Source organism: Peromyscus californicus, unplaced genomic scaffold (genome assembly GCF_007827085.1).
Source record: "Peromyscus californicus insignis strain IS unplaced genomic scaffold, ASM782708v3 Scaffold_1__1_contigs__length_55948999, whole genome shotgun sequence".
NCBI lineage: Eukaryota > Metazoa > Chordata > Mammalia > Rodentia > Cricetidae > Peromyscus > Peromyscus californicus.
In genome coordinates, this window is record NW_026294492.1 from 33,240,284 (window position 1) to 33,265,554 (window position 25,271).

Below are 25,271 nucleotides of genomic sequence, written 5' to 3' on the forward strand. Positions count from 1 at the left end.
GGTCACATGACGTGTTCCTTAGAACTGAGAGTTCTTTCTGCCACTGAGAACAGACTGAACACCAGCAACACTGGGAAGTATAATTAGCCAGACTTCTGATTCAGGTTCACACACAATCCATGCCTGTGCGTATTCATCACCATTAACTGGAATCTAACATTGATCATGTTCTTAACACAGAGGAGTAGTTAAAAGAAAGAGAATACCCAGGAGCCAGAGGAACCACATGATTGGTCCATGGCCACCCAGCAACAAAGGCACTACCGTTACCAGGAGACAACTTTCGGAGACGTAGCTGTAGGGTGCCCACCTTGCCTGTGCAAGGCTGAGGGTCCACCCCTCGTACTGGGGGAGGGTGTGCTTACCCACCAGCCCTTTCGTGCAAACCTAAGCACTGGCTCAGAAGATTAAGTCAATTGAGAAAGGACCCAGCGAGTCATTAAGTCAGCCCACAGAGTAACGTGCATGCCGTATCAAATGAGAGCTCGGTCTCAAAACCAAGATTTATTAATTCTTCAGATGTTCCAGCTGTACAAATTTTGTTTGGCTGATGTGCATACAACATGTTTACATCATAACAAAGTTAACGTTTAATAAAATAGTATCTCCTTCAGGAAGGACCGGAGAGGTCGAAAAGCTTCAACCATGAGTCAAATAGGTGATGTACATTTATAGGAACTACCAAAAGTCTGCCATAAATACAGATGTAACACAGTCAAGGAGAGCTGTGAGCCACATGATCACACACTTTACTAGGTCTGTATTAAGGTAGAAAACAAGATTACATCACATAGACGGAGCTGGTTGAAAGACTTTTTTTATTAGATGATAAAAGCTACGGCCATGAACCATCCTTTCTCTTAAGACTTAACCATACATTGTAATGACCTTAAATCCCAAACGAGAACAGACCCCTCAACCTCCATGTTGTCCTCTATACCGGTTGACACAGGGCATCTGAACCCTGTGATGGATGCAGTGACCATTCGTGGTGGCTGTCAGCGGGGAAACAGCAAGTACATTGTGCATAACTACTGCCACTGAGAAAAAGATCAATAAAAGGAATGGTTAAAACCATTACCTCCTTCAATCTGCTGGAGCGCGTGTCGTCTTTTAACAACACGAGCCAAAAGCACGCACGTGCAGCCTCTTCCAGAACATCTTTACACGGTGAAATACTTTCTAACCCAGGTTTAGATTATCCACAGTAAGACAAGTTTTTCTTTCTTGCATGCATGGATTCTGCCAGGGCTGACTCATGAGGCACACAGAAATATGAGTCACAGGAAAGTCTATTTGACCATACGAGGCTCTATTTTAAGGCAAGTTAGTCTCTCTCTCTCTCTCTCTCTCTCTCTCTCTCTCTCTCTCTCTCTCTCTCTCCCCCTCCCTCCCTCCCTCTCACACATACACACACACACACACATGCACACGCACACACACACAGAACAATTCATCCACTGATGGACTTTATCATATAACAGTGCCAACTAAGAAACCGAGGTACAATGTACTCAACATAAATAGAGATCATCAAACTGTAGAGACGTTCATGGCCATATCCCACACATAACTATATAAGAACTCTTCCAAATGTTTTTATATGCCCCCAAATACCCAAGTCTGAATTCTAGAAAAAAATACTTTAAATCAGGTTCTCCAATATCTGTGTAATAAGGCTTTCCACATAAGGCTACCTTTACGATAAGGTTACTTTGACACAATTTCTGAAAAATAACAAAAATGGGCACCAACATTCAAGCTATTCTGAACTAAAGAGAGAGGCGTTGGTCTTATTCCAGATGGCAGGGTGATTTGTTGATGAATCAAAATTATACTTAATCCAAAATTGAAATTAAAGTACATAGAACAAAATGTTTCTTAGTATTTTTAAGCATAAAACAGAACAGTCATGATACAAATGATAAAATATATAAAGCACTATAGTGCAAAATGGACACACACTTTACCTTTACATATATAATTCAAATAGAGCATAATCTATAACATGTAGATTACAATTTTTAAAAAAATCCATATTATTCAAACCTTACAGGGTAGATCTAGTCTACTTTCAAGTTAGAAAAGGCCTAACGGCTTCTTTGGGGATGTCCAGTCAATGGCTTTCTAAAATGAAGGCTAACACAAATCTCAGTCACAGGCCATTTGGTGCATTAACGCGTACACCATCAATTCGGTGCCTCAGAAGCAAAGAATGATACTACATGACACAGAGAGAAAAAACCAAAATGAGATTTCTGCTCTAACCCGAAGACTTAGAGAGTCTATGTATTTTTAATTACTGAACAGGTTGATACAATGCTATTCAGCAAAAACAAATTTGATTACCAATTAGAGTCACATTCAAAATGTTTTCCTTAAGATGGAAACAGTCCCACCTTGCCCCAAACACAAAGATTAAACTGATAAATAAATAACAAATGAATGACAAGGGAGATCTTTTTTAAAAAGTTGGACAGTTACTGTACTCATATCCTCTACCAAACTCTCTGTGACATTAAGAGGAGAAAATTCTAATTATTTTTGCCCAATAATTTAATCAAGTACCATAGAAAAATGGTGTTTTAAGGGCAGGTTTGTCAGGAATGGCTTATTAAGTTTCCAAATTAGAGCAAAATAAAAGAAAACAGGATTCAAAAAATTAGACTACCTAACTGGACATATAAAGATGATGATGATGATGATGGTGATGATGGTGATGATGGTGATGATGGTGTTGGCAAACTCTAAAAGAGCTGTACACTGAGTAACTGTAAAGATTCACAACCCAAATTCCCCTTGCCCAGGATGCCAGGAGTCATCTGGTTGTGAGGTCGCTGCTGTTTCTGGTGTAGGCAAATATAAAAGTCATCCTCGGGTATCACTAGTACCAATTCCACAGAGCTTTTCCAAAGCTGAAATGTGCTAACAGTTGGGGTGAAGGTGGGTGAGGCCAATTAAAGTGTGTGTTCCTTTGGTTGGAGAGATCTGAAGTCTGCTTATTTAGTAATTAACTAAACATGCCCCCAGCTTCAATCTAAGCATACTCACACTTCTAGACACAGATACCAACCAGCCACACCTCTGCCCACGGAATGATTCATTCTTCTTGTAACAGTGTAAGGAGAGCAATTAAGAGATTTGAATAAACCCACTTTCTAATCTTGATGCAGGCAGGTCAACTGTTATGACATCCAAGTAACTTGCTACTTCCTGCTCATCGTGTCCAACCATCATGTCATCAGTTCGGTGGCCAGGGTACTGTCCTGCTCAGTGTCTCCAGGGGCCATATTATGGTGCTCCGAACACATCCTTATAAAGAAACTATCCATAGTGACTTTCTCATCCCCTACTTCCCCTAACCAGGGGCCACTTTGGAAAAAACCTCTTCCCCAACCTAGATAATGGTTAAGTCCAAGGTGATGCCAATACAGACTACGAACTGGAAAAGTGGAAAGAAACTCAACCAGTAGATTCCAAAGGGTAAAGATGCTGGGAGAGAAGCTAAGATGCCATGTGGGCCAAGATCATACCAGCCCTGATACTAGACCCTGAGGGAGGGGAGGGGAGACCCTGGAATCACCACACGCAGCCAAGGGGCTGCTCTAAGTTCTTAAAGTAACATCTATAAATTTAGAGTAACATCTCTAACCTTGGGTAACCTCTGTGCTTCCCTGGAGCAAACAAGTTTATAAATATAGAGATATAGATATTGTCATTTTTACACACACACACACACACACACACACACACACACACACACACACACAGAGTAAGTAGCACTTGCTTGAAATCTCAGCGTTTAGAAGGCTGAAGTAAGATGATTTCAAGTACCAGGGCAGACTGGGCTGGGTGTATTCTCAGATTTGAGACCCTGTCCCCACAACCAAACCAGGAAGGCAGAGATCTAACCAAGGAGCTTGCGCACAGTCTGCAGGCATTCTGCTCTACTCTACCACAGAGCTAAACCATAACCCAAAAGACACATTTCTAATATTTATTTTTGTTTCTTATATGGGTGTTTTGTCTGTATGTGTGTCTGTGTTCTATGTGGGTGCTGGAATCCCCTGGAACTGGAGTTACAGACAGCTGTGAGTGGTCACACTGATGCTGAGACTCAAACCCTGATCCTCTGGAAAAGCAACCGGTGCTCTTAACTGCAGCCATCTCTCCAGCCCCTGAAAGATACATTCCCAAGACTTTTGGCTAGCATCTTTTCTTTCAACAGATTTATTAGAATAATAACTAGGGCCAGAGATTTGTTTTCAGACTACTTATAAATATCAAACAAAAATAATAAAACATCAGTCCCTTATTTTTTATTCTAAAAAGTTGCTATAATTTTCATTATTCTCTAAATGCTAGGAATTTTCACCATTATTCAAGCATTTGGTAACTAAGAATTGGGGATCCTACTGGTTTCACGAACAATTGTTATGCATTGCACTGAATACATTTATCCTACAGTGATGGCAAAGTCTATCTCTCTTTGAGGGCTTTTTCCACAAAACATTTTTTTTTATAAAGGTATTTCCATGTGACCCAAATCTAGGTTCAAGATTCCATTGGGTTTCCTCTCCTGCACTGAAGAGTGGTAACATTTGTTCAGCACAGTCGTAAAATTTATTAAGCCTGGTCTATTAAAGCGAGTTCCAGGACAGCCAGGGCTACACAGAGAAACCCTGTCTCCAAAAAACCAAAGGCCTTTGGGGCATATGTATAAAATTAGAGAAATGTTAAGTGTTCAGTCAGATACCGCATTAGCTGTGTTGCTCATGAAAAATGCCTGGGGCGGGGGGCGGGGGGGGGGGGTCTACCCATTAGAAGCCCGTCACACTGGAATGCCTACGAGTGGTCTTCAATATTTGAATCTGTTATTTACAGATAATGGCCAACTCTTCCGACACTTCCTTCCTGAAGGGATTTCAGGATGACTGTCTTCTTGATGACGAATGACCTTTTAAAATCTGGACTCGGTGCTCATGTAAAAGAGCCTCAAACCAACAAAGATCTTTATCAACTGTTTAAATTTAAAAAAAAAAAAAATTAGGGCTGGAGAGATGGCTCAGAGGTTAAGAGCACTGGCTGTTCTTCCAGAGGTCCTGAGTTCAATTCCCAGCAACCACATGGTGGCTCACAACCATCTGTAATGAGATCTGGTGCCCTCTTCCAGCCTGCAAGGATACATGCAGGCAGAGCACTGTATGCATAATAAATAAATCTTAATAAATAAATCTAAAAAATAAAATAAAATAAAAAGATTTTTAAAAAAAAAAAATTAATTACGGTGGTGGGGTTGAGTAGGTGAGCAAAGGTTCCTGCAGAAGCCAGAAGAGGGAGTCGGATCCTCTGGAGCTGGAGTTACAGGTGGTTGCGAGCCACCTGATGTGGGTGCTGGGAACCCAACTTGGGTCCTCTGCAAGAGCAGGACACTCTTAAACACTGAGCCGTCTCTCCACCCCCAGAAAGGATCTTCAGACCGTATCTGCTAGGCAGAGGCCCCCTCTGTGCACCCCACAGGTGAAACAGTGGCTACCCTTTTCATGGCTTGAGACAAAGCCTGTCTATGTCGACCAGGTTGTTCTCTAATTTGGAATCCTCCTGTCTCGGTCTTTTGAGTGTTGGGATTATAGCATATAACAATTGCACGTGGAAACAACACCCACGAAGCAAATGTTCCTACTAGCACACAATGAAAAGAATTAAAGAAAAAATTACCCAGGTATGGGTAAATGTACCCACATTCAGCTTAATTTTTTTCCCCCTAAGGCAATGACCTCCCCACCCCAGGCAGGTTAACTATTAAGTCTTATTTTTGAGACGTCCCTCCCCCAGCACTTAGAACTCAGCAACATGTTTCCTTTGTAAAAATCTACTACAGACAAATACAGATTTCAGCTCTACTAGGGAGCTCAATTCTTAAGCCTTCCTATGGAGGCATCCCTAAAATGTACAGAAAGAAGAGAGAGAGAGAGAGAGAGAGAGAGAGAGAGAGAGAGAGAGAGAGAGAGAGAGAGAGAGAGCACTCACTACCACTGACCCTTCAGGGTGACGACAGCTGCACCCAGCTCGTCTGACTCTGAGAATCCAAGGTTAGGTAATAGAAAAGCGTTCAAAGGAACCAACCACTAAAAACAAATCAACTTGTATCTTCTATGTCCAAGTTGTCTCTGTGTCTTTAGGCAAGTGAACACAAACCCAAATTAACTTGGGTTAATGAAGTCAGTTTAACAGACTCAGAAACCATTCAATGTGTATCAATTGAGGGGCTGTTTAAAAGCCATTAGTGAGCGCATCTATGTCTGCGACTTGATTAGTACCTTGTAAGGGACTTAGAGACGCTCATCAGCAAAATATGTTTCCTGACACAGGCAGTACAACTCGACTCACCATAAAGCCTGCCCATCTGTTCATGAAAACACATTGTTAGGAACTAATATCCTGTCTCAATAAAAAACACCATCCATCTAGGAATACGAGGAAAATCCCCCAGCCCGAGAGATCCACTTCCAGAACGACACTAATGGTAGAAGGTAGAAACTTCCCTCTGGGACCAGGAATAAGAACAGGATGTCATACTAGCCACGTACATTTGACAAGTCCCAACAGGGGCAATTAGCCAAGAGAAAGAATTAGAAAGTGTCTAGATTGGAAAGAAAGAAGTAAAACCATCTCATTGTAGATGTTGTGACCACAATAACAGAAAACCCCCAAGAACCTTTTCAAAGCTGTGAGAGCTGAGGAGGTGAATTCACCAAGGCCAGAAGATATAAATCAATATATAACAATCAGGATTACCATACACTAGCAATGAAGAACACTCTTAAGACGAAATCAAGAGAACAATACCAGCTGGGTGTGATGGTACACACCTTTAAGCTCTGCAATTGAGAGGCAGAAGCAGGTGGATCTCCATGAATTCAAGGCTAGCCTAGTCAAAACAGTGAATTCCAGGCCAGCCACGAACACACAGTGAGACCTTATCTTAAAAAAAAAAAGTGGGGGGTGAGGATTCCACTTACAATAGCATCATCAGAGGCAGGTGGATCTCTGAGTTGGAGGCTAGCCTGGTCTACAGAGTGAGTTCTAGGAAAGCAGGGATACACAAAGAAACCCTGTCTCAAGAAAACAAAGAAAGAAACAAAAACATGGGAATATATTAAATCAAGGAAGTGTGCATGGAAAGGTAGGAATCTCTGTCCTAAGCCAACGGAAAGATAGCCCATGTTCATGGATGGGAACACTTAGTATTGTTAAGACAGTGATACTATTTTAATTGATTTACAGATTTGATGAGATCCATACCACGCCAAACTTTTAACTACCAGCTGCTGCATGTGGTAGTGCATTCCTGTGTTCCCAACACGCCTGAGGCTGAGTCAAGAGTGAGGATTAAGTTCAACACTAGCCTGGACTTCAAGTCCATCCTAGGCTAGTTAGACACTGTAAAAAAAAATAATAATAACAAATAAAAATCTCAGTTGTCTTTCGTGAAGAGAAAATGATACATTGGGCCAACGCGACTGCTTCGTGTGTAAAAGGGCTTGTCTTCAGGGCTTGACAACCTGAGTTCCACACCAAGATCCCACAGTAGGAAGAGAACCGATTCCCGGGGGTTATCCCCCCCTCCCCCTGCCCCATGCAAAATATTAATAAATTAAACTTAAAAAGAAAAAAAAATGACAGAACAGCTCTAAAGTTCATATAGAGCCAAAAGTCTTGAAAAGAAAGATTCATGTTTCCTAATTTCCAGACTTGCTAAAAGCTGTTCCTACTCTATGGTTCTGCCATAAGAATCACACTGGGAAGAAGGTACTTTAACAACCACAAAATAAACACTTGGCTTGCGTCAGAACTCAGGATCTGAAACTGGGAAGATGACTTTTCCCTACGGAAGTAAAATTCTCTTGCCAACTGGCTCAGAGAGGAGAGCAGAGACTCTCATCACAGTGACAAGTTCCAAGTATGTAGGAGACACAAAAATGTATACTTAATAACTCATTGTATATTAGTATACCAAAACAAAACAAAAAAACAGCTGGGTGGTGGTGGCACACGCCTTTAAACCCAGCACTCGGGAGGCAGAGGCAGGCGGATCTCTGTGAGTTTGAGGCCAGCCTGGTCTACAGAACGAGATCCAGGACAGGCACCAAAGCTACACAGAGAAACCCTGTCTCGAAAAGAAAAAAACAAAAACAAATATGTCACTATGGTTCCTGGCTGGTTTTGTGTCAACTTGACACAAGCTAGAGTCAGCAGAGAGGAAGGAGCCTCCGCTGAGGAAATGCCTCCATGAGATCCAGCCATAAGGCAATTTCTCATTTAGTGATCAAGGGGGGAGGGCCCAGCCCGTGGTGGGTGGTGCCATCCCTGGACTGCTGGTCCAGGGTTCTATAAGAAAGCAGGCTGAACAAGCCAGGGGCAGCACGCCAGTAAGCAGCACTCCTCTAGGGCCTCTGCGTCAGCTCCTGCCTCCAGGTCCCCGCCCTGCTTACGTTCCTGTCCTGACTTTCTTGAACAGCAATGTAGAAGTGTAAGCTGAATACACCCTTTCCTCCCCAGCTGACTTCATGGTCATGGTGTTGTGTTGCAGCAACAGAAACCCTAAGACACAGCCTTTCTTATAAAACAAAAGCATTTTAACATCCACACTGTGCAAATGCCTCTACTCTGTCCTGGGCAGAATTGTAGATATCGACAGCAATACCAATAATTGAAGTCTAAGAGAAGGAATCTCTCTCTGTGGCAAAAGGATGGGGAGTTTTAGTTTTAATGGACTGGGCATAAGTGAGGACGCCAGAGTCCCACCTCAGACGTAACGACAATCATTTTTTGCAGGTAAACATCAAATAATAGTCCCTCTGGCTTTTACCCACTAAATGTCGCTTATGCTTTGACTTGGATTATTGGATTCATGACGATGTTTTTTAATTCCCACCAGAGCTACTAAATTAAATTTGAGTGTAAGAACTGGGTGACGAGCATGTCTGTAAGTCCCAGCATTGGGAGACTGAAGCAGAACTTCAGTTACAGAGTTGAGGCTAGCCTGGGTCACACAGCAAGACTCTGTCTCAAAAACCAAAAACCAATAAATGAGAATGCAATGTAGAAGCAGAGAATCACACTCCATTCCCTAAACTGACCATTAAGCCTACACGAAAGGTCAAAAGTTAAAGTGCACTCCTGGGAAGTGTAGCTCAGTGGTAGTGTGCTTGACCAACATGCTTGAGGTCCTCGGTTCAATGCCCGGTAGGAGAAAAAAGGATAGCATGCTTCCTGGGAATGCCTGAGAGAATTGGGGAATCTAAAAGTGTATGTGTAAGTTATCACCTAGCGGCACATCCTCACCATCTTCGGCAACACTTCACAAGTCTATGGAAGGTTCCACTGCCAATGGAACAGGAAAGTATTCGTTTTTCTTTCTACAACAGAACTGCCATGCCCATTCTCCCCAGGGCAGATGGGCTCTAGAAAGGCAGGAGAAGCAAACACCATATGAAGGCTCACTGAACAAACAGAGCAGTGTGTGCAGCCTTCCCTGACCAACTGGAGCCTGTCCAGAGTTCTCCATGAAAGCTTCCTGCTCAGCTGTGGCTGTCCTCAACAAAACAATGACAGTAACCAACCGCCTGCACACACACACACACACACACACACACACACACACACACACACACACACAAACACTCAAGTTTTTCTAAAAGTCTACTGAAGGGCTAGGAGGGTAGCTCAGCAGTAAGCGTGTTTGCCAAGCATGTACGAGGTCAGTTTCCAGCACTGCGGGTGGGAATGAGATGAGGGATCACGAGAAAGAAGAAAAACAAAGACAAAACATCTCTTCAAAGTGTGAGTTCCTTCTGGACATGGTGGTGCATGCCTGTCATCTTAGCATCTGGGAGGCAGACACCATCGAGTCACTAGTTCAAGAGCAGCCTGGGGCCGGAAGGCAGAGGGAGGCAGATCTCTGTGAATTTGAGGCCAGCCTGGTCTACACAGTGAGTTCCAGGATAGCCAGAGCTATATCATATAAAGACCTTGTTGAGGGAGAGAGGAAGAGAGAGAGAGAGGTCTAAGATACTCAGAATCCTATTTCATAAAACCCAAACAAATCAAAAATACAAAACTAAAATAAAAATCTAAGTTTCCTAAGGCATTGTACAATCCCAAATCCTCCTTTCTGATGCGTAAGGCCTCTAAAAAAAAAAAAAATGACTTTTTAATTAGAATAATAGTGGGACAGAATCTCTAAAGTAGTAAAGAAAAATATATTTTAGAATATGTATGTATGTATGTATGTGTGTATGTATGTATGTGTAGTGTATGTGTGTATGCATGTGCGTGTGTGTGTGTGTGTGTGCGTGCGTGCGTGCGTGCGTGCGTGCGTGCGCGCACGCCCTTGTACACCATATGTGTGTGGCTGGTGCCCTTGGAGGCCACAAGAGGGCACTGGATCCCCCGGAACTAGAGTTAGGAAGGGTTGTGGGCAACCCAGTAGTAGATGCTAGGGAACGGAATCCAGGTCACTGGTAAGAGCAGCCAGTGCTCTTAATCACCGAGCCATCTCTCCAGCCCCTAAAGAAGAAAGTATTTTTATAAGAAATCCTCCATACCTTTAGCTCTGCAAAATTAAAAACAAAGTGGGGTGGGAAGGAAGGAGTCTAGAATCAACTTCCTGTTGCCTAGGCTGAAATGACGGAGCATGACCTTTCCCGACTCACAACCCAGTGGACTTCAGCTCTAGAGTCTGGGTGGGGTAAAGGGTGTAGACCTTGGGGCAAGGTAAACCAGAAGGCCTTCCACATCTGTTTAGTCCTAACTGCAGATGTGACTGGATGGTTGGTCTGCTTTATTACACAAAGAACACACACCTATGTCAGGGGGAATAATCTACCCCTGGGTGTTCAGTTTGAAGCTGCAAAGCTTAGCTTGATAGCAGAGCTAGAAGCTTTCAGTTATTTCTGTTTCTACAAAAAATGGAAAACAAGCTTCTTCTAGAAAATATCAAACCGACTAAGAAAATTCTCCACATATCAACATTCAACTTCAGCCCACCTCCACTCTTCAGGACCACAAGAGATGCAGGCAAGATCTGCACACAAAGATTGAAAAGGGCTGAGGAGATGGCTCAGCCGTAAAGGGGATTGCAGCCAAGCGAGACAGACTGAGTTCAATCCCCAGAAACCACGTGGTGGACACAGAGAAGAGAAGCCTGTAAGTAAGTTGTTCTCTGACCTAATTCTCCCTCCCTCTCCCTCTCCCTCTCTCTTTCACACACACACACACACACACACACACACACACACACACACACACACACACACCTGTGCGCGCGCACATACTACACACACAGTAGAATAAATAAATGTACTTTTTTAAAAAAAAGTATTAGCCGGGCGGTGGTGGCGCACGCCTTTAATCCCAGCACTCGGGAGGCAGAGCCAGGCGGATCTCTGTGAGTTCGAGGCCAGCCTGGGCTACCAAGTGAGTCCCAGGAAAGGCGCAAAGCTACACAGAGAAACCCTGTCTCGAAAAACCAAAAAAAAAAAAAAAAAAAAAGCATTACTTTGATATACTAACAGCCACTAGGAATGAATAGATTTTAACATTTTTAAATAAGAATTTACAAATGTGCAATCACATGTAACTACTAACTTCAAAAACAAATGGCAGTGTTTGAATAAGTAACTCAACAAAAATAATAATAATTAAAACAAAACAAAACAAAAACAAAAACAGACCTGGGTGTGATGGTACCCGCTTTTAATCTGAGCACTCACGTGGCAGGTGGATCTCTTGAGTTCGAGGCCAGCCTGGTATACAGAGTGAGTTCCAGGACAGCCAGGACTGTTACACAGAGAAACCCTGTCTCAAAAAAGAATCAAACAAACAAAAACAACAAGAAAGGGAATTTATTGAGTTATATGCTCACTTTCACATATACTCCCTAATTTTATTTTTCCAGTCTTCCTACCCCCTTGTTTCAGGGAATACAAATTAAGTGACGTGTAAGAGTGATCAATCACATATGTTCAAACTCACAATAAAGACTTGGGCATCTTTCCCTCCTCAGTGTTGTGGATCCTCATGAAAGCATTTCTGCCATGAAGACCGAACTGTGAAGAATGCTGAAATACATCTAAGGAGAAGATACCCACCTGCAATTTTTTAAAATGATTTATTTATTTTAAAATTTATGTGCATGTGTGTGTGCACCTGTGTGAGTATATGTTCATTATGTGTGCAGAAGCTTACAGAGACCAGAAGAGGGCGCCAGATCCCCCTGGAACTGGAGTTTCAGACAGCTGTGAGCGACCATGTGGGTGCTAGGAACTGAACTCCATCCAGTGTCCTGTAAGAGCAGTAAGCGCTCTTAAATACTGAACCATCTTCTCCATGTTTGTTTTTTAAAGCAGCTGGATACTGTGGCATGCACCTGTAATTTTAGCACTTGGGAGGCAGAGGCAGGAGTATTATCACAAGTTTACGGTCAGCCTTATGTACACAGCAAGAGGCCCTATCTCCAAAAAAAAAAAAACCCAAAATAAACAAATAAAAAATAAATAAAACAAACAAAAAATTCAGCAATACTCAGAGAAAACTGCAAAATGCCTGTCCCCAACAAGCTACAACATCCTTACAGGACAAACCAACTCTGTTGTATTTTCTCATTTATGAGTGAATCAGTTTATCATGTCTCATCTCCTTGTTTATAAACAGGTAGCTGAACTGATGAAAGCCAGCCCCTGTGAAAAGCCAAGCATCATCACTTGCTACCTACAAGCAACTCAGAGTTCGTGGGTGGAATCTCATGTGTGGCTAACCATGTGCATGTCCAGGCATGTCCATCTTTGTCTCTTCCTATCAGGTTCTGGCACACATTGTTCCGCCTGTAATACACACTGTGAGGATATGGCAATGTGTGTGTGTGCCCGCCAGAGCCCCAGCTCACGAGAGTACTAACTAAGTTGCTTAGAGAGGTAATACATATTCACATGAAGTATCCCAGTGCCAGTAAAATGAAAGGTTACCATATTCTTACTAATAATATAGATGAGCTATCATCTGCATACGATTTGCATAAATCACAAAGCTTAAAAATAAATAAAACTATGCCATATGTTCAGTTAAAATGCAACAAAAATACATAAATAACAATCGAGTGTGTGAAGTTTTAGCACACCAATGAAGGCAATGGGAAAGAAGTGGCGAGATTTTTTTTTTTTTTAATGGCCAGTAGCACATGAATTCAGAAAAGGGAATTAGGGAACAGGAAATGGTTTTGCTATTATTACCTGATCATGGCAACAAGAAAGAAGTGTGGCCCATGACAGTTCCTGCCAAACCTAGAGGTGTGGGCAGAAGAAACCGCTGGGCCTGCTTACAGGAGACAAAGATTTCATCCCTCACTCCTTAATTAGTGCACTCTCTCTCTCTCGCCTTGGCTTTTCTACCCGTAATGGTAAAAGCTGACTGATGGCTAATATTCCTTTAGTGGACACTTCCGGCAATTCTTTCTTTGAAACGCACATCCAGGCCCCAACCCACTTCCTTCACCCCTGATAATCACAGTATGCAAACTAAATTATTGGTGAGTCAGTGACTTTGATTTTTGTGTGCGTTCACATGATTTCTTTATTAAGATTTATTGAAAACTCAACAGTCTAATTCATAGTGTGAAAATTTAGCACTCAACGGCCATCACTTCTGCGCAGTCTAACACTAGCAATCCAGACAGAGTTCATGATTGCCTGGTACCCTTGCAAGAATTTTAGTCTAACTGTGATTCATGGTGATGGGGAATCAGGACAAATAATTGTGTCTGCACTGCTTACAGCTGGCTTAGAGTTGACTCAGTGACACTGAACTAAGATAGTAACATTTCTCCTTTTATGGCAACCTAAACAACACATAAGTATGATTGTTGTGTCAAAGGCTAAATAAATTATCTTTTCATCTTTTAAACTCATGGTACTGAGGGAGAGTGAAGAGCTGCAGAAGAGAACTATGGGTTCTAACGCTGAGAATATCAGAATATCAAACTATTTCTATTATCATTTTATGTTAGAAATTCTTGGCTATCTGAATGTTAGGACTCTTGTGGCCTAGTCACGGCAATGGATTCTAATATCACCCAACAAACCACAAAACAACACAAGCTCTCTCTGTTATCACATAGTCTTTGGAAGTTATTTCAGGAAAGTGGGGAACCTAACTAGGAAGAGGAAACACAGGTAAGGTTCCATGAAGTTGTTAAGATAAGGGAAGTGCCGGGCACAAAAACTAAACTGCAGATCGAGAAGTGTGCAAAGTTTTTCAAATAATATTTTTGCTTGTCTCTAGCTCCACGATACAGTTTAAATTTGGGCCAACTTTTTAAAGTATTTGTTAAACAGTTCCCACATGTGACATATGTTTCCAGGATACTTCTGACATTGATATGAGAAATTATAAAACATTTAGAAACGAAAATGTTAGTCTCAAAAATAACACTGTAAGTTCCAAGCCTCTTCTGAATTCGTTAAGACGGGAAAGCATTTGGAGAATGGTGTCTTTCTGCTTTCAAGTGTTCAAATAATGTGCCTAACAACATCCCACCACGGAACTGCGAGAGCCAAGACCAAAGAGCGCCAGGTCCTAAAGCTTCCTCTTGGTGTGTGAAGTCCCTGTCCTGTCTACTCTGTACGTAGGTCCCTTTACCCCTTCAGCTGGGCAGGATATATCGCCCGCCCCACCAGCACGATGACAATGCCCCTACTGGGCTCACCCCGGGAGAAACACATGGATAAGAAGCAGCGTCAAGTCTCAACCAAATGAAGTGTGAGCAAGGACTGATCTGCAACGCATTAATTCAGAAACTCAGCCGAGAGGCTCCTACTATATCTAGCCGATCTAAACTTGAGCTCGTGATAACACTGCACAAAGCTATGGTAGATGAAAGTGATCGGTAATGCCAACAGAACAATCCCACTGACAACACAAACTCCTCCAAGGATTCTTCCAGGCACTGTGATAGGATACATATCTCCATAGCCAACTGTCGTCATGGAGATAATCACCCACCAGCAGGCAGCAGGGATGCTGGCGAAGTCCTTGTTGGATGTTTCCAGGTCCAACCCATGTTCAAGAAGCTGAGAAAGTGCACTAAAGATTGCCATGGCAACACAGATGAAGACAAGTAACATAACCATCTCCCGGGTAGCATCGCTTGAGAGTCAAACCCAGTGTCTGTAGACCAATGAAGTGCCGGGCAAGCTTAATCACCCAGAAGATCCTCATCATCCGGAGTACCCTCAAGGTGACTCCAGCCCTCTGGAGTTGCGAGTTCTCGCCTGTAAACACGGTCATGAGCACAGAGATGTAATAGGGCGTGATTGCCAGTAAGTCAATGATGTTCAGGGGTCTCTTGACAAACTCACACTTGTTCTTGGAGACGATGAACCTCACGATGCACTCTGCGGTGAACCAGCCTATGCAGATAGCTTCAATTATCCTGTCAAAGGATACAAAGGGAGAATTGATCATTTAATTTTTAAGCATTTTAATAGCTCTCTGATTCTTCAGATAGTACTACACTGATATATTAATTCAGTCACTTTTCCAGAAAACATGAAGAACAGACAGTGTTCACATCACCAGACCCACCAGGACGCAACATGACAATAGTACTACAATGATAACTGAAATTTCAAAAAGTTCTGATGCCTTAGCCTACAGGAAACACCATTTAGAAGAAGTAGGTTGGTTGGTTTTTTTCTTTCTTTTTTTTTTTTAGCCCATCATTAGCACTTGAAAAAAAAATCTCTCTCCTATTTGGTGGTGTGAACTTAGCTTAAACTGATATAACCATGTGAGATCTCACATATTCTTTGAGGACAATGGTTCCCAACTATGGGTTCAGCGATGGAGGATGGGACAGGAAGGTTTTGTTCCTAGAAAGTGAAAAATGTCCTAAAATGTGACTCTTCTTTTACGTCCCTCCCCCAATAGCCTTGTGCGGGAGACATTGAGGCTGGGGTAGCTTTTACGGATTTCATGAAAGAACACTGTAGAGAAGTTCCAGGTCCACTTCCCTCAGTCTGGAAAAGAGACTAAGGACCCCTGGGCTGGGCCAAACCATTACTAAGAGCTCCCCAAAGACCACAACTACTTGGTTTGTTACTTTCATAATGATTTTTATGCAGTATATAGATTTCTTTATTTTTATTTTTTGTATATGGGTGTTTGCCTGCATGTATGTATGTGCACCGTATGTGTGCAGTACCCACATTGTCCAGAAGAGGTCATCAGATCCCCTGAAGTGGAGTCAGAAATACCTGGAGTTATAGGCACCTGGACTTATAGCCATCATGTGGGTGACAGGAATCCAACCCAAGTCCTCTGGAAGAGCAACAAGTGCCATTATTTCTCAAACTTCCTATACCGCTGCCCATGTTGAAACTGATATTTGCAGAGCATCTTAGAGATAAGGGGCAGGCTTCTTAGAAAGAAGCAGCCGCTGAAAGGCTCCGGCCACCCCACCCCCCACCCTCATCCCCATCTGCACTCTAAGGCTGAAGAAATCCATTTTTAGCCTACTGGTTGGGAAGCTCTGGCCTGGAAGAGCAGCTAATCCAGAGGTAATTGCAAACTGACTTAAACATTTTAATTCCAAATTAAAGTTATTGTTGGTATTACATTATTCACTTTCCACACCTAACCAAGGAGGTGGATGGAAGCAGGTAGACAGTATTATGAAAAAGAATTACTCTAAGTTCACACCACAGAACCCAAGCTGCCCTGAACGCCACTTGAAAATGAGTAAATACAATTAACCGGGTTTCCTTATTATGCAGCTTTCCAGGGCCACGAAGATGAACTTTATAAATTTGTACTTATTTTTTGAGTAAATACTCATCTTCACATGGCTCAAAACTACAAAGCTGGCCAGGCCTTTGGGCACACGCCTGTAGTCTCAGAACTTGTGGAGGCAAGAGGATCAGAATTCATGGCTAGCCTCTGCCACATAGCAAATGAGAGACCATCCTGGGCTTCATAGAACATACCACCTCTACCCCCCCCAAAAAAAACAACAACAACAAAACAAAACTAAACAAGAATACAGAAAGGGAAATCTCTCTCAGCCAGGCACAGTGATGTGTGTCTGTACACCCCAGAAAAATCTCAGCCAGGCACGGTGACGTGTGCCTGTACACCCCGAAGCTTGGATGCTTAGGAAGGAGCATCACTGTAGCTCCTAAGTTAAGGACCAGCCACAGGGAGACTCGAAGAGTCAGATGGTCTCACTCTAATCCTGTTTCCAAGCCACCCAGTTATCCTCCCCAGAAGCAAGAAATAGTTTCTTACGAATCCCTACAGAGTTTATTTTATGTATGCTATAAACAAGGAATATTCGTAGTGTGTGTCCTCAGCATCTCTTGGGGAAATCATTTCTTTCAAGTCAGTGAATAAAAAGTTTTCTCGGTGGGGAGATGGGAAGGGTACATGGAGGGTTGGGGGGGGGGCACGTGCGTGCATTCATGTGCCTATATATTACTCTCTACCTTATTCTCGAGACACCGTCTGTCACTGAACCTAGAGCCAGGCCAGAGGCCAGCAAGGCTCCTCACTCCTCCGGTTTCTGCCCACCCCACCCACCAGCACTAGAATTACATGTGTGTGCATAGCTATGACCAGCTTTTTACATAGGTGTTGAGGATTTGAACTCAGGTTCCCAGGCCTTTGCAGCAAATGCTTTTACCCACTATACCAGTGGTTCTTAACCTATGAGTCACGACCCCACAGGGGTCACATATCAGATATTCAGACAGAGAGCTCTCTGGGAGAAGAAATGGGCAAGTCACCAGCCAGATGCAGAGGAGGCAGGACATACAGGAGGAGAGGTAAAAGCCACGAGCCATGTGGCAGCATGTAGATAAATAAAAATGGGCTAATTTAAGTTATAAGAGCTAGTTAGAAACAAGCCTTGCCGGGTAATGGTGGCGCACACCTTTAATCCCAGCACTCGGGAGGAAGAGGCAGGCGGATCTCTGTGAGTTCGAGGCCAGCCTGGTCTACAGAGCAAGTTCCAGGACAGGCTCCAAAGCTACACAGAGGAACTCTGTCTCGAAAAAAACCAAAAAGGAAAAAAAAAGAAACAAGCCTAAGCTAAGGTCAAGTTTTCATAATTAATAAGAAGTCTCTGTCATTATTTGGGAGCTGGCTGGCAGGACAGAGAAAGACTCGTTACAATGGCAGCTGCAGGAAAAGTGAGGCAGGAGAATTGTGAGTTCTAGGCCAGCATGGGTTACATGTTGAGACCTTGTCTCAAAAAAAAAAAAAAAAAAAGAAATAGAGAAGGTTGGGAGCGCGCGCGCACGCGCGCACGCACACGCACACGCACACACACTTGGGGATGTGCAAGCTGGGCATACTAATATCAGCAATTGGGGGGGGGTAGAAGCAGAAGGACCAGGAAGGGGGTTCAAGGTCAACCGATCTTCAAAGCAACTCAAATTTTAAAAATTGTTAAAGCTTTTCCTCACTTCTTAAACATGGTTCCACAGAATGCCTGAATGTGTGTATATGACCGGCTCAGGCAGTCCACTTGGACATTAGGCAGTTTCTAATCCCCGGCTCCCCAAACTAGGGTGCAAATTATATTGTACCTGTGTTATGTGCTTCATTTTTTTAAAGACATTTATTTATTTAATGTATGTGAGTGCTCTGGCTGAATGGACGCCTTTCTGCCAGAAGAGGGCATCAGATCCCACTGTAGATAGTTGTGAGCCACCATGTGGGTGCTGGGAATTGAACTCAGGACCTCTGGAGGAGCAGCCAGTGCTCTTAACTGCTGAGTCATCTCTCCAGCCCCATGTGTTTTATTTTTTTGAGACAGGCTCTCACACTATAGCCCAGGCTGGTCTAGAACTCACTGGGTAGCTCAGGCTGGCTTCAAGCTCACAGCAATCCTCCTGTCTCAGCTTCTTGAGTGCTGGGATTACAAGAACAGGCTACTAGGCGTAGTTCTACATCAGTTCACATTTTTGCAAATATAACTGTAGGATAAATCCTAGACTTGGAAGAAATTTTTTGCTAGATCTTGCCTAACTATTCCCACTAGCAACCCAGGCAATGCCCACAGCACCCCAAAGTAAAGCCGCATGGAACACAGAGCTCTCAGCCACTTTGACAGATGGGAGCCGCAGTCCCGTGTGAAAGGAAGCTGAGAATATTTTCATATGCTATTTTCTGTTCCATGACCTATGCCACTTGCTCCAGGCCTTTAATCTCCTCGCACACATGATGGAGATACCGCAGGGCATGCAAAGTATCAGATCAAGTCTGTCTACTTCTCAGTCTTGGAAAACTATCCACCAGCTTTGCCTATAAACATGTTCGTCGTAGGAGAGAACAAGCTATGACCTGCGGTCTGAATTCATCCGGCAGTTCTTTTTTTTTTTTTTTTTTGGTATGTCATTTTAATGGTTGAAGGGAGAAAAAAAATGAAAGAAAAAAATTAGATTCCATGACATGTAGCAACTCTATGAAACTAGAATTTCTGCGGCCATATACGGTCTTACGGGAAGGCAGCCAAACTAGTCTGCTTTTGGCTGTTTTCATGCTACAATGGACAAGTTGAGTGAGTGGTCATGATGGACCTAACATGGCCCCATCCGGGGCATCAGGACCTTGGCTGTCTCTTCTGGAGTGAATGGCGGTGTTTTCAGCCCAGTCACCAGAAGTAACCTAATGCCCTGGTGAGGGAGATGAGCAGATGACGTCACAGCTGGGCCAGCCCACCACACAGTCACCTAATGTCCTGGTGAGGAAAATGAGCAGATGACGTCACAGCTGGGCCAGCCATTTCTCTACTGTGGACTTTTTGATTGTCAGAAGCATTCCTGTCCTCGCCAGACTATTGGTGGGTCATAAATCTTGGAAGAGATGAACACCAAAGGACAGTTTTGTTTTTGTTTTTAAGATTTATTATTTATTATGCATACAGTGTTCTGCCTGCGTGTATGCCTGCAGACCAGAAGAGGGTGCCGGATCTCACTACGATGGCTGTTAGCCACCATGGGGTTGCTGGGAATTGAACTCAGGACCTCTGGAAGAGCAGTCAGGGCTCTTCTTAACTGCTGAGCCATCTCTCCAGCCCCACACAGTTTTCAAATACACTGCTTGAACAAGCATAACAATAATATCACTTCTACCCGGTTACATTTCCCATATTTCTAGACTCCTTGAGGGTGGGAAGGGTCGTGTGACCTGTTCTAACCAATGGGCGATGAGGACAGGGGTAGAGAGGAGTGGGTGTGCACTTTTGCCCTGCTGTGGTAGCCTGGGAGCCACATACTCTGGTCCGCCACCACAGGATGGAGGACCTCTACCAGCTCCATTCCCTGACTCACTGCGCACAGAGCATAGGCACTTTCTACCCTGACCCAGACTGGACACGGTACACGATCAATAATTAAATCTTTGTTGTGTTGAGCCCTGCGACATCTACCTTGCTTGCCTTCCTGGGTCGGTAATAAACCAGTGAATCCAGCAAGCAGTAAACTGTGCACTCAAAAGGAACTCCAGGAAGACACTGTAGTACCAGATGACCATCTAAATGTGAAGACTAGAAACGAGAAATACTCAAGAAGAATCTGGATTTTTGTTTTTTGTTTTTTTTTAAAGCTATGACACATGGAAAATTCCACACCTGAACTCATGAGATGGGTCACAATTAAAACAGAAGAATATGCCGGGCGGTGGTGGCACACACCTTTAATCCCAGCACTTGGAAGGCAGAGCCAGGCGAATCTCTGTGAGTTCAAGGCCAGCCTGGTCTACAGAGTGAGATCCAGGACAGGCACCAAAACTACACAGAGAAACCATGTCTCGAAAAAAACAAAACAAAATCCAGAAGATCACTAAAAGTATAGTAAAAGATCACCTCCAGGCCACCTGTATAAGATATATAGAAAACATAAGTGAATTTCAGGGTCACCCTTGGATAATCTATTACATGTATGGAAATGTGGAGGGAACGCCTGAAAACCGAACCACTTCTGGTCTCGAGCATTTCAGGTAAAGGATCAACAACCTGTAACAATCTCAGCTCTGACACTTGCTTTTGGATAAGATGCGTCTGCTTTCTAACTACTGGATGATGTGTCTTTTCTAGCCAGCAGGGCACTGTACCTGACAGCAAGAAGCACGCATTCTCCTCCTTTGATGGGGGAGCCCCAGCCAGCAAGTTCCCGGGGCCCCGTCAGCTCTTTGTAAAATCCTAAGATCTATTCCTTTCTGAAGAGCAAAATTCTTAATTGTGCCCAAAATACCAGAACATTTTCTGACTAATTATTTCCACCAGCAGCCCAAGTTGCTTAGATTAAAAAGGAGGAAATTCAAACGATGTGGAATAATCTTTCAGTAAGGGAATTGAAAGCTTGTCTGTAATGAGGTCCTGGGGGCTTCACTGCCTGCCCCCCTAAGTCGGATGAATTCTCTCCGGATTCCCACTGAAGGGATGGATCAGCCGGGCACCCCAGGCACTGCTTTCTACCTTGGCTCATGCCAAGGCAACCTCCCTCAACAAACACCTGAAGCCTGCCCAAATCCCCCAGCTTCCCAAGGTTTCCAAACGGCTCTCACCAAAGCACCAGCAACCGTGGGGAAAGTCTGCACTAATGGTGTGCTTCTGAAGGCTATTTCCACCAAATGCAAACGGGAAGACTGAGATGACGGTGTGGAAGAGCACAAATCGGAAGCCTATTCTAATTGCCCTGCTTAAAACAAACAAACAAAAACAAACTAACCATTTCCAAGTTACTGAGGCCCTTCAGTTGGGTACTGTGCTAAGTACCATACAGACAACATCTCGAGTACTCTTCCCAGAATTCTAGGAAGTGTGTATGTGCCCTGACATCTCTGTTATAGATGACAAAGCCCGACGCTGGTGGTTTACCATCTTTTCCAAGGTCACACTAACAGGGACCACAGAGGTACAGGGAACAAAGCCCAGACCTACAGGCCTTTAGAGCTGTGTGAACATCTAGTAACACTGATGATTCCCATGAGTGTCCACTGTTCATACGAAATGGTTCGTCTCCGTATCTTCATGTCCACAGCTTCTAAACTCATTTGTAGTTTATTACCTCAGGAGTGGGGCCCCGGAGGATAAGAATGGTTCATTTTTCTGTCTTGGCTTCTGCCACGTACCGAGGAAGCTTGAAGACCTTTGACGCACCCGTGCTATGTGTTTCGGACTTCCCTGCAGAAAAACCATGAGCCAAGTGAAGGTCTGCGTGAAACTCGGGAAAAGTTACACCGCACAAAGGCCTCCTCTCTCTGGTCCTGGAGGACCTTAACCACGGCCTGCAAACATCAGCCAGTACTAGTTGCTGGCCGATCCGTCACGACAGAAGGGCACTTCTGGGAATGACTCTGAGGCTCTCTTAAGGGCAGAAAATGCTTCATAGCATTAACTAGCATCTGCCTCCATCCCATGGGACAGGGCACAAAGACTATGCTGGTGAGCAGGAAGGTCAAGGCCAATGGGTGGTCTCTTTGTTCCCCATGACATTTTATTACCCAAACTTTTAAGCATACAAAATTCAAGCAGATGCATCAATGTTTTCCTTACACGTTTGTGTATTTTTTTTTTTTTGGCGGTGTTAGGCCTGGCACATGCTAGGCAAGACTTCTAATGCTAAGTTCAAGGTTCAGTCACTACCTTAAGTATGTTGTGGTTGCTTATCGCCAATTCTTCTCTTTAACTATCCTTTAATCTTGCTTCTAATGCAGCTCAATTACAGACATCAACTCACTTCCCCCTAAAAAACCTGGAGTGTACTGCAGTTAGTATTTATTTAATGTTTTTCTTTTGATACAAACTTTATGTGATGAAATGTTCAAACCTTAAGCTACATTCATTGTAGTTTTGTTTTTTAAATAATTTATTCCTATTTTAGGTACAGAGGTGTATTGCCTGCATGCATGTCATGTGTGAAGGTGTCAGATCCCCTGGAACAGGAGTTTACAGACAGTTGTGAGTTGCCATGTGGGTGCTGGGAATTGAACCCGGATCCTTCGGAAGAGCAGCCAGTGCTCTTAACCGCTGAGCCATCTCCCCAGTCCCATTCACTGCGTGTGGACAACACATTGAACCTAAACCACTACCAAGTCAAAGCTCTCCCATCGCCCAGAGCTCTCTGCTTGACTCTTCCTTCTGTCTCCCGCCCTCAGCCCCCCCCCACCCCCCCACCCCTCAGTCACAGAGTGAGCATATGACAGGCAGGTGCTTGTCCAGCACAAGGTAAGTGACTTTTACGGACATGGAAGGCCTGCCATGGCTACTCCACAGCCGTCGGTGGGATTGTTAAAAGGGGCGTCTACCAGGTGAAACAGCGCTTCCTCCCTGAGAGAGAGAAGTATCATCAGGCCAGGCGGTGGTGGCGCGCGCCTTTAATCCCAGCATTGGGGAAGCAGAGGAGGCAGGCGGGTCTCTGTGAGTTCGAGGCCAGCCTGGTCTACAGAGCGAGATCCAGGAAAGGCACAAAGCTACACAGAGAAACCCTGTCTCGAAAAACAAAACAAACAAACAAACACAAAAAAGTATCATCAGGTTCACATCTTTAAAAGGATAAAGAAAGGGTGACGTGCAGAGATGCACAGGAATATTGTTCAGCTTTATGTACGCAGGTGTACTCAGCCCTGTACACACGCATGTAGACGCCAGGGACCAATATCGGGTGTCCCTACATCACTCTCCATCTTTTTTTGTTTTTTGAGGCAGGGTCTCTCACTGAACCTAGAGCTTGCCATTTCATCTACTCCAACTGACCAGAAAGCCCGGGATCTGCCTGTCCCAGGCCCACAGCCTGTGCCGGGGTTAGAGATCACTCCACCAGGCTCAGCTCTAACACAGTGCTGGAGATCTGAATTCAAATTCTCAGGCTCACAGGGCAAGCGTCTCCCCTGCTGAGCCCTCTCTCCAGCCTTGCCCAACGTTTAAAGGGAAAGAAAATCATTGCGTGGAAGCTATACCACGCCCAAACCTTTGGCACGTTAAGCTAAGTGAAAACAAGCCGACCCCACAGAGACAAATGCTACGGCACTCTGTCGATGTGAGGAATCCCAATAGTTAATCTGGAACAGAAGGTGGAATTGTGGGTAGCAGGGGCTGGGAACTGTTTGAGAGGTACACAGTTTCAGATTTATAGGTTGATAAAGCGTCGAAAGTCTGTTTTACAACCACGAGACTCCTTAGCACCACTGAACTGTACACTTAAAATGTCTTTTAAAAAGTAACATTTGATATGTGGGCTTTTAAAAGCCACAATTAAAAAAAAATATATGGGCAGTGATGGTATTCAACGCCACACCCTCAACACTTAACCTGGAGCCTCAACCTGGCATGTCTTACTGCAGAGCCACATCACCCCGCAGGCAATGACAAAAAAAAAAAGGGTGTCCAGCTTGCCAGTAGTTAGTTCATATTCTGATGACGTGGCTCAGTGGTACCTCCTAAAACACCCAAGACAATAAGCCTGCAAAATAAAATAATAAGCCGGGCGGTGGTGGCGCACGCCTTTAATCCCAGCACTCGGGAGGCAGAGCCAGACGGATCTCTGTGAGTTCGAGGCCAGCCTGGGCTACCAAGTGAGTTCCAGGAAAGGCGCAAAGCTACACAGAGCAACCCTGTCTTGAAAAACCAAAAATAAATAAATGAAATAAAATAAGAGCTAGAACATGCTTTGGTACACAACAAATGCTCAATAAACTGTGACTATCACAGACTTATGACTCCTACTATTGCCGTCCCTTGGCCACAGTCTTCTCTTCACACACACAAGATTGTTTTAATGTTTTACCGAGTGCAAAGAGAAGGAGCCATGGCTTCACTGCCCGAAACTCATCTGAAATTGAGCTGCCACTCCAACAGTCTCAGGAGATGGGTCCTTTGTAAATGGACTAATGTCAACAGTAGCAGGAGAAGGTGGAGAATGATGGAGGAAAACCGGATGTTAGCTTCCGGTCTCCACATGCATGCAGAGGGTGTACACCCCCCCCCACCCCCCCTACACACACCCACACCCACACAAACGCGCGCACTCACATGCACACCCAAAGCTCAACAGCGCCCATCACGAGAGTGGGTTCAGCTCGTTGGAAGCACACCCTCTCTTTTTCTCTTTTGCTCGCAATGTCTGGTGGGAGGAGGCCGCGTGAGCAAATGCTCTGACCACACTCGGACCCCTCAGTCTCGACTTCCCCGGCTCCAGAGGTGAAAGCTAATG

General features: G+C 44.0%; 1 protein-coding gene and 1 long non-coding RNA gene across 2 annotated transcripts in view; both read right to left on the bottom strand.

Moving 5' to 3' along the window:
• Positions 1-485: 485 nt before the first annotated feature.
• On the bottom strand, positions 486-11,550 carry LOC128115575 (uncharacterized). The gene is made up of 2 exons (XR_008220208.1): positions 6,034-11,550; positions 486-1,360 (listed from the first exon to the last, which is right to left on the bottom strand). It is a non-coding gene; the product is annotated as an uncharacterized LOC128115575 (long non-coding RNA).
• A 343-nt stretch (positions 11,551-11,893) lies between these two features.
• Kcng3 (potassium voltage-gated channel modifier subfamily G member 3) overlaps positions 11,894-25,271 on the bottom strand; it is a 49,663-nt gene continuing 36,285 nt past the window's right edge. Inside the window, 2 exon segments of the mRNA XM_052746417.1 lie at positions 11,894-15,194; positions 15,196-15,490. Coding sequence (XP_052602377.1) covers positions 14,844-15,194; positions 15,196-15,490 — 646 coding nt within the window. The 3' untranslated portion in view covers positions 11,894-14,843.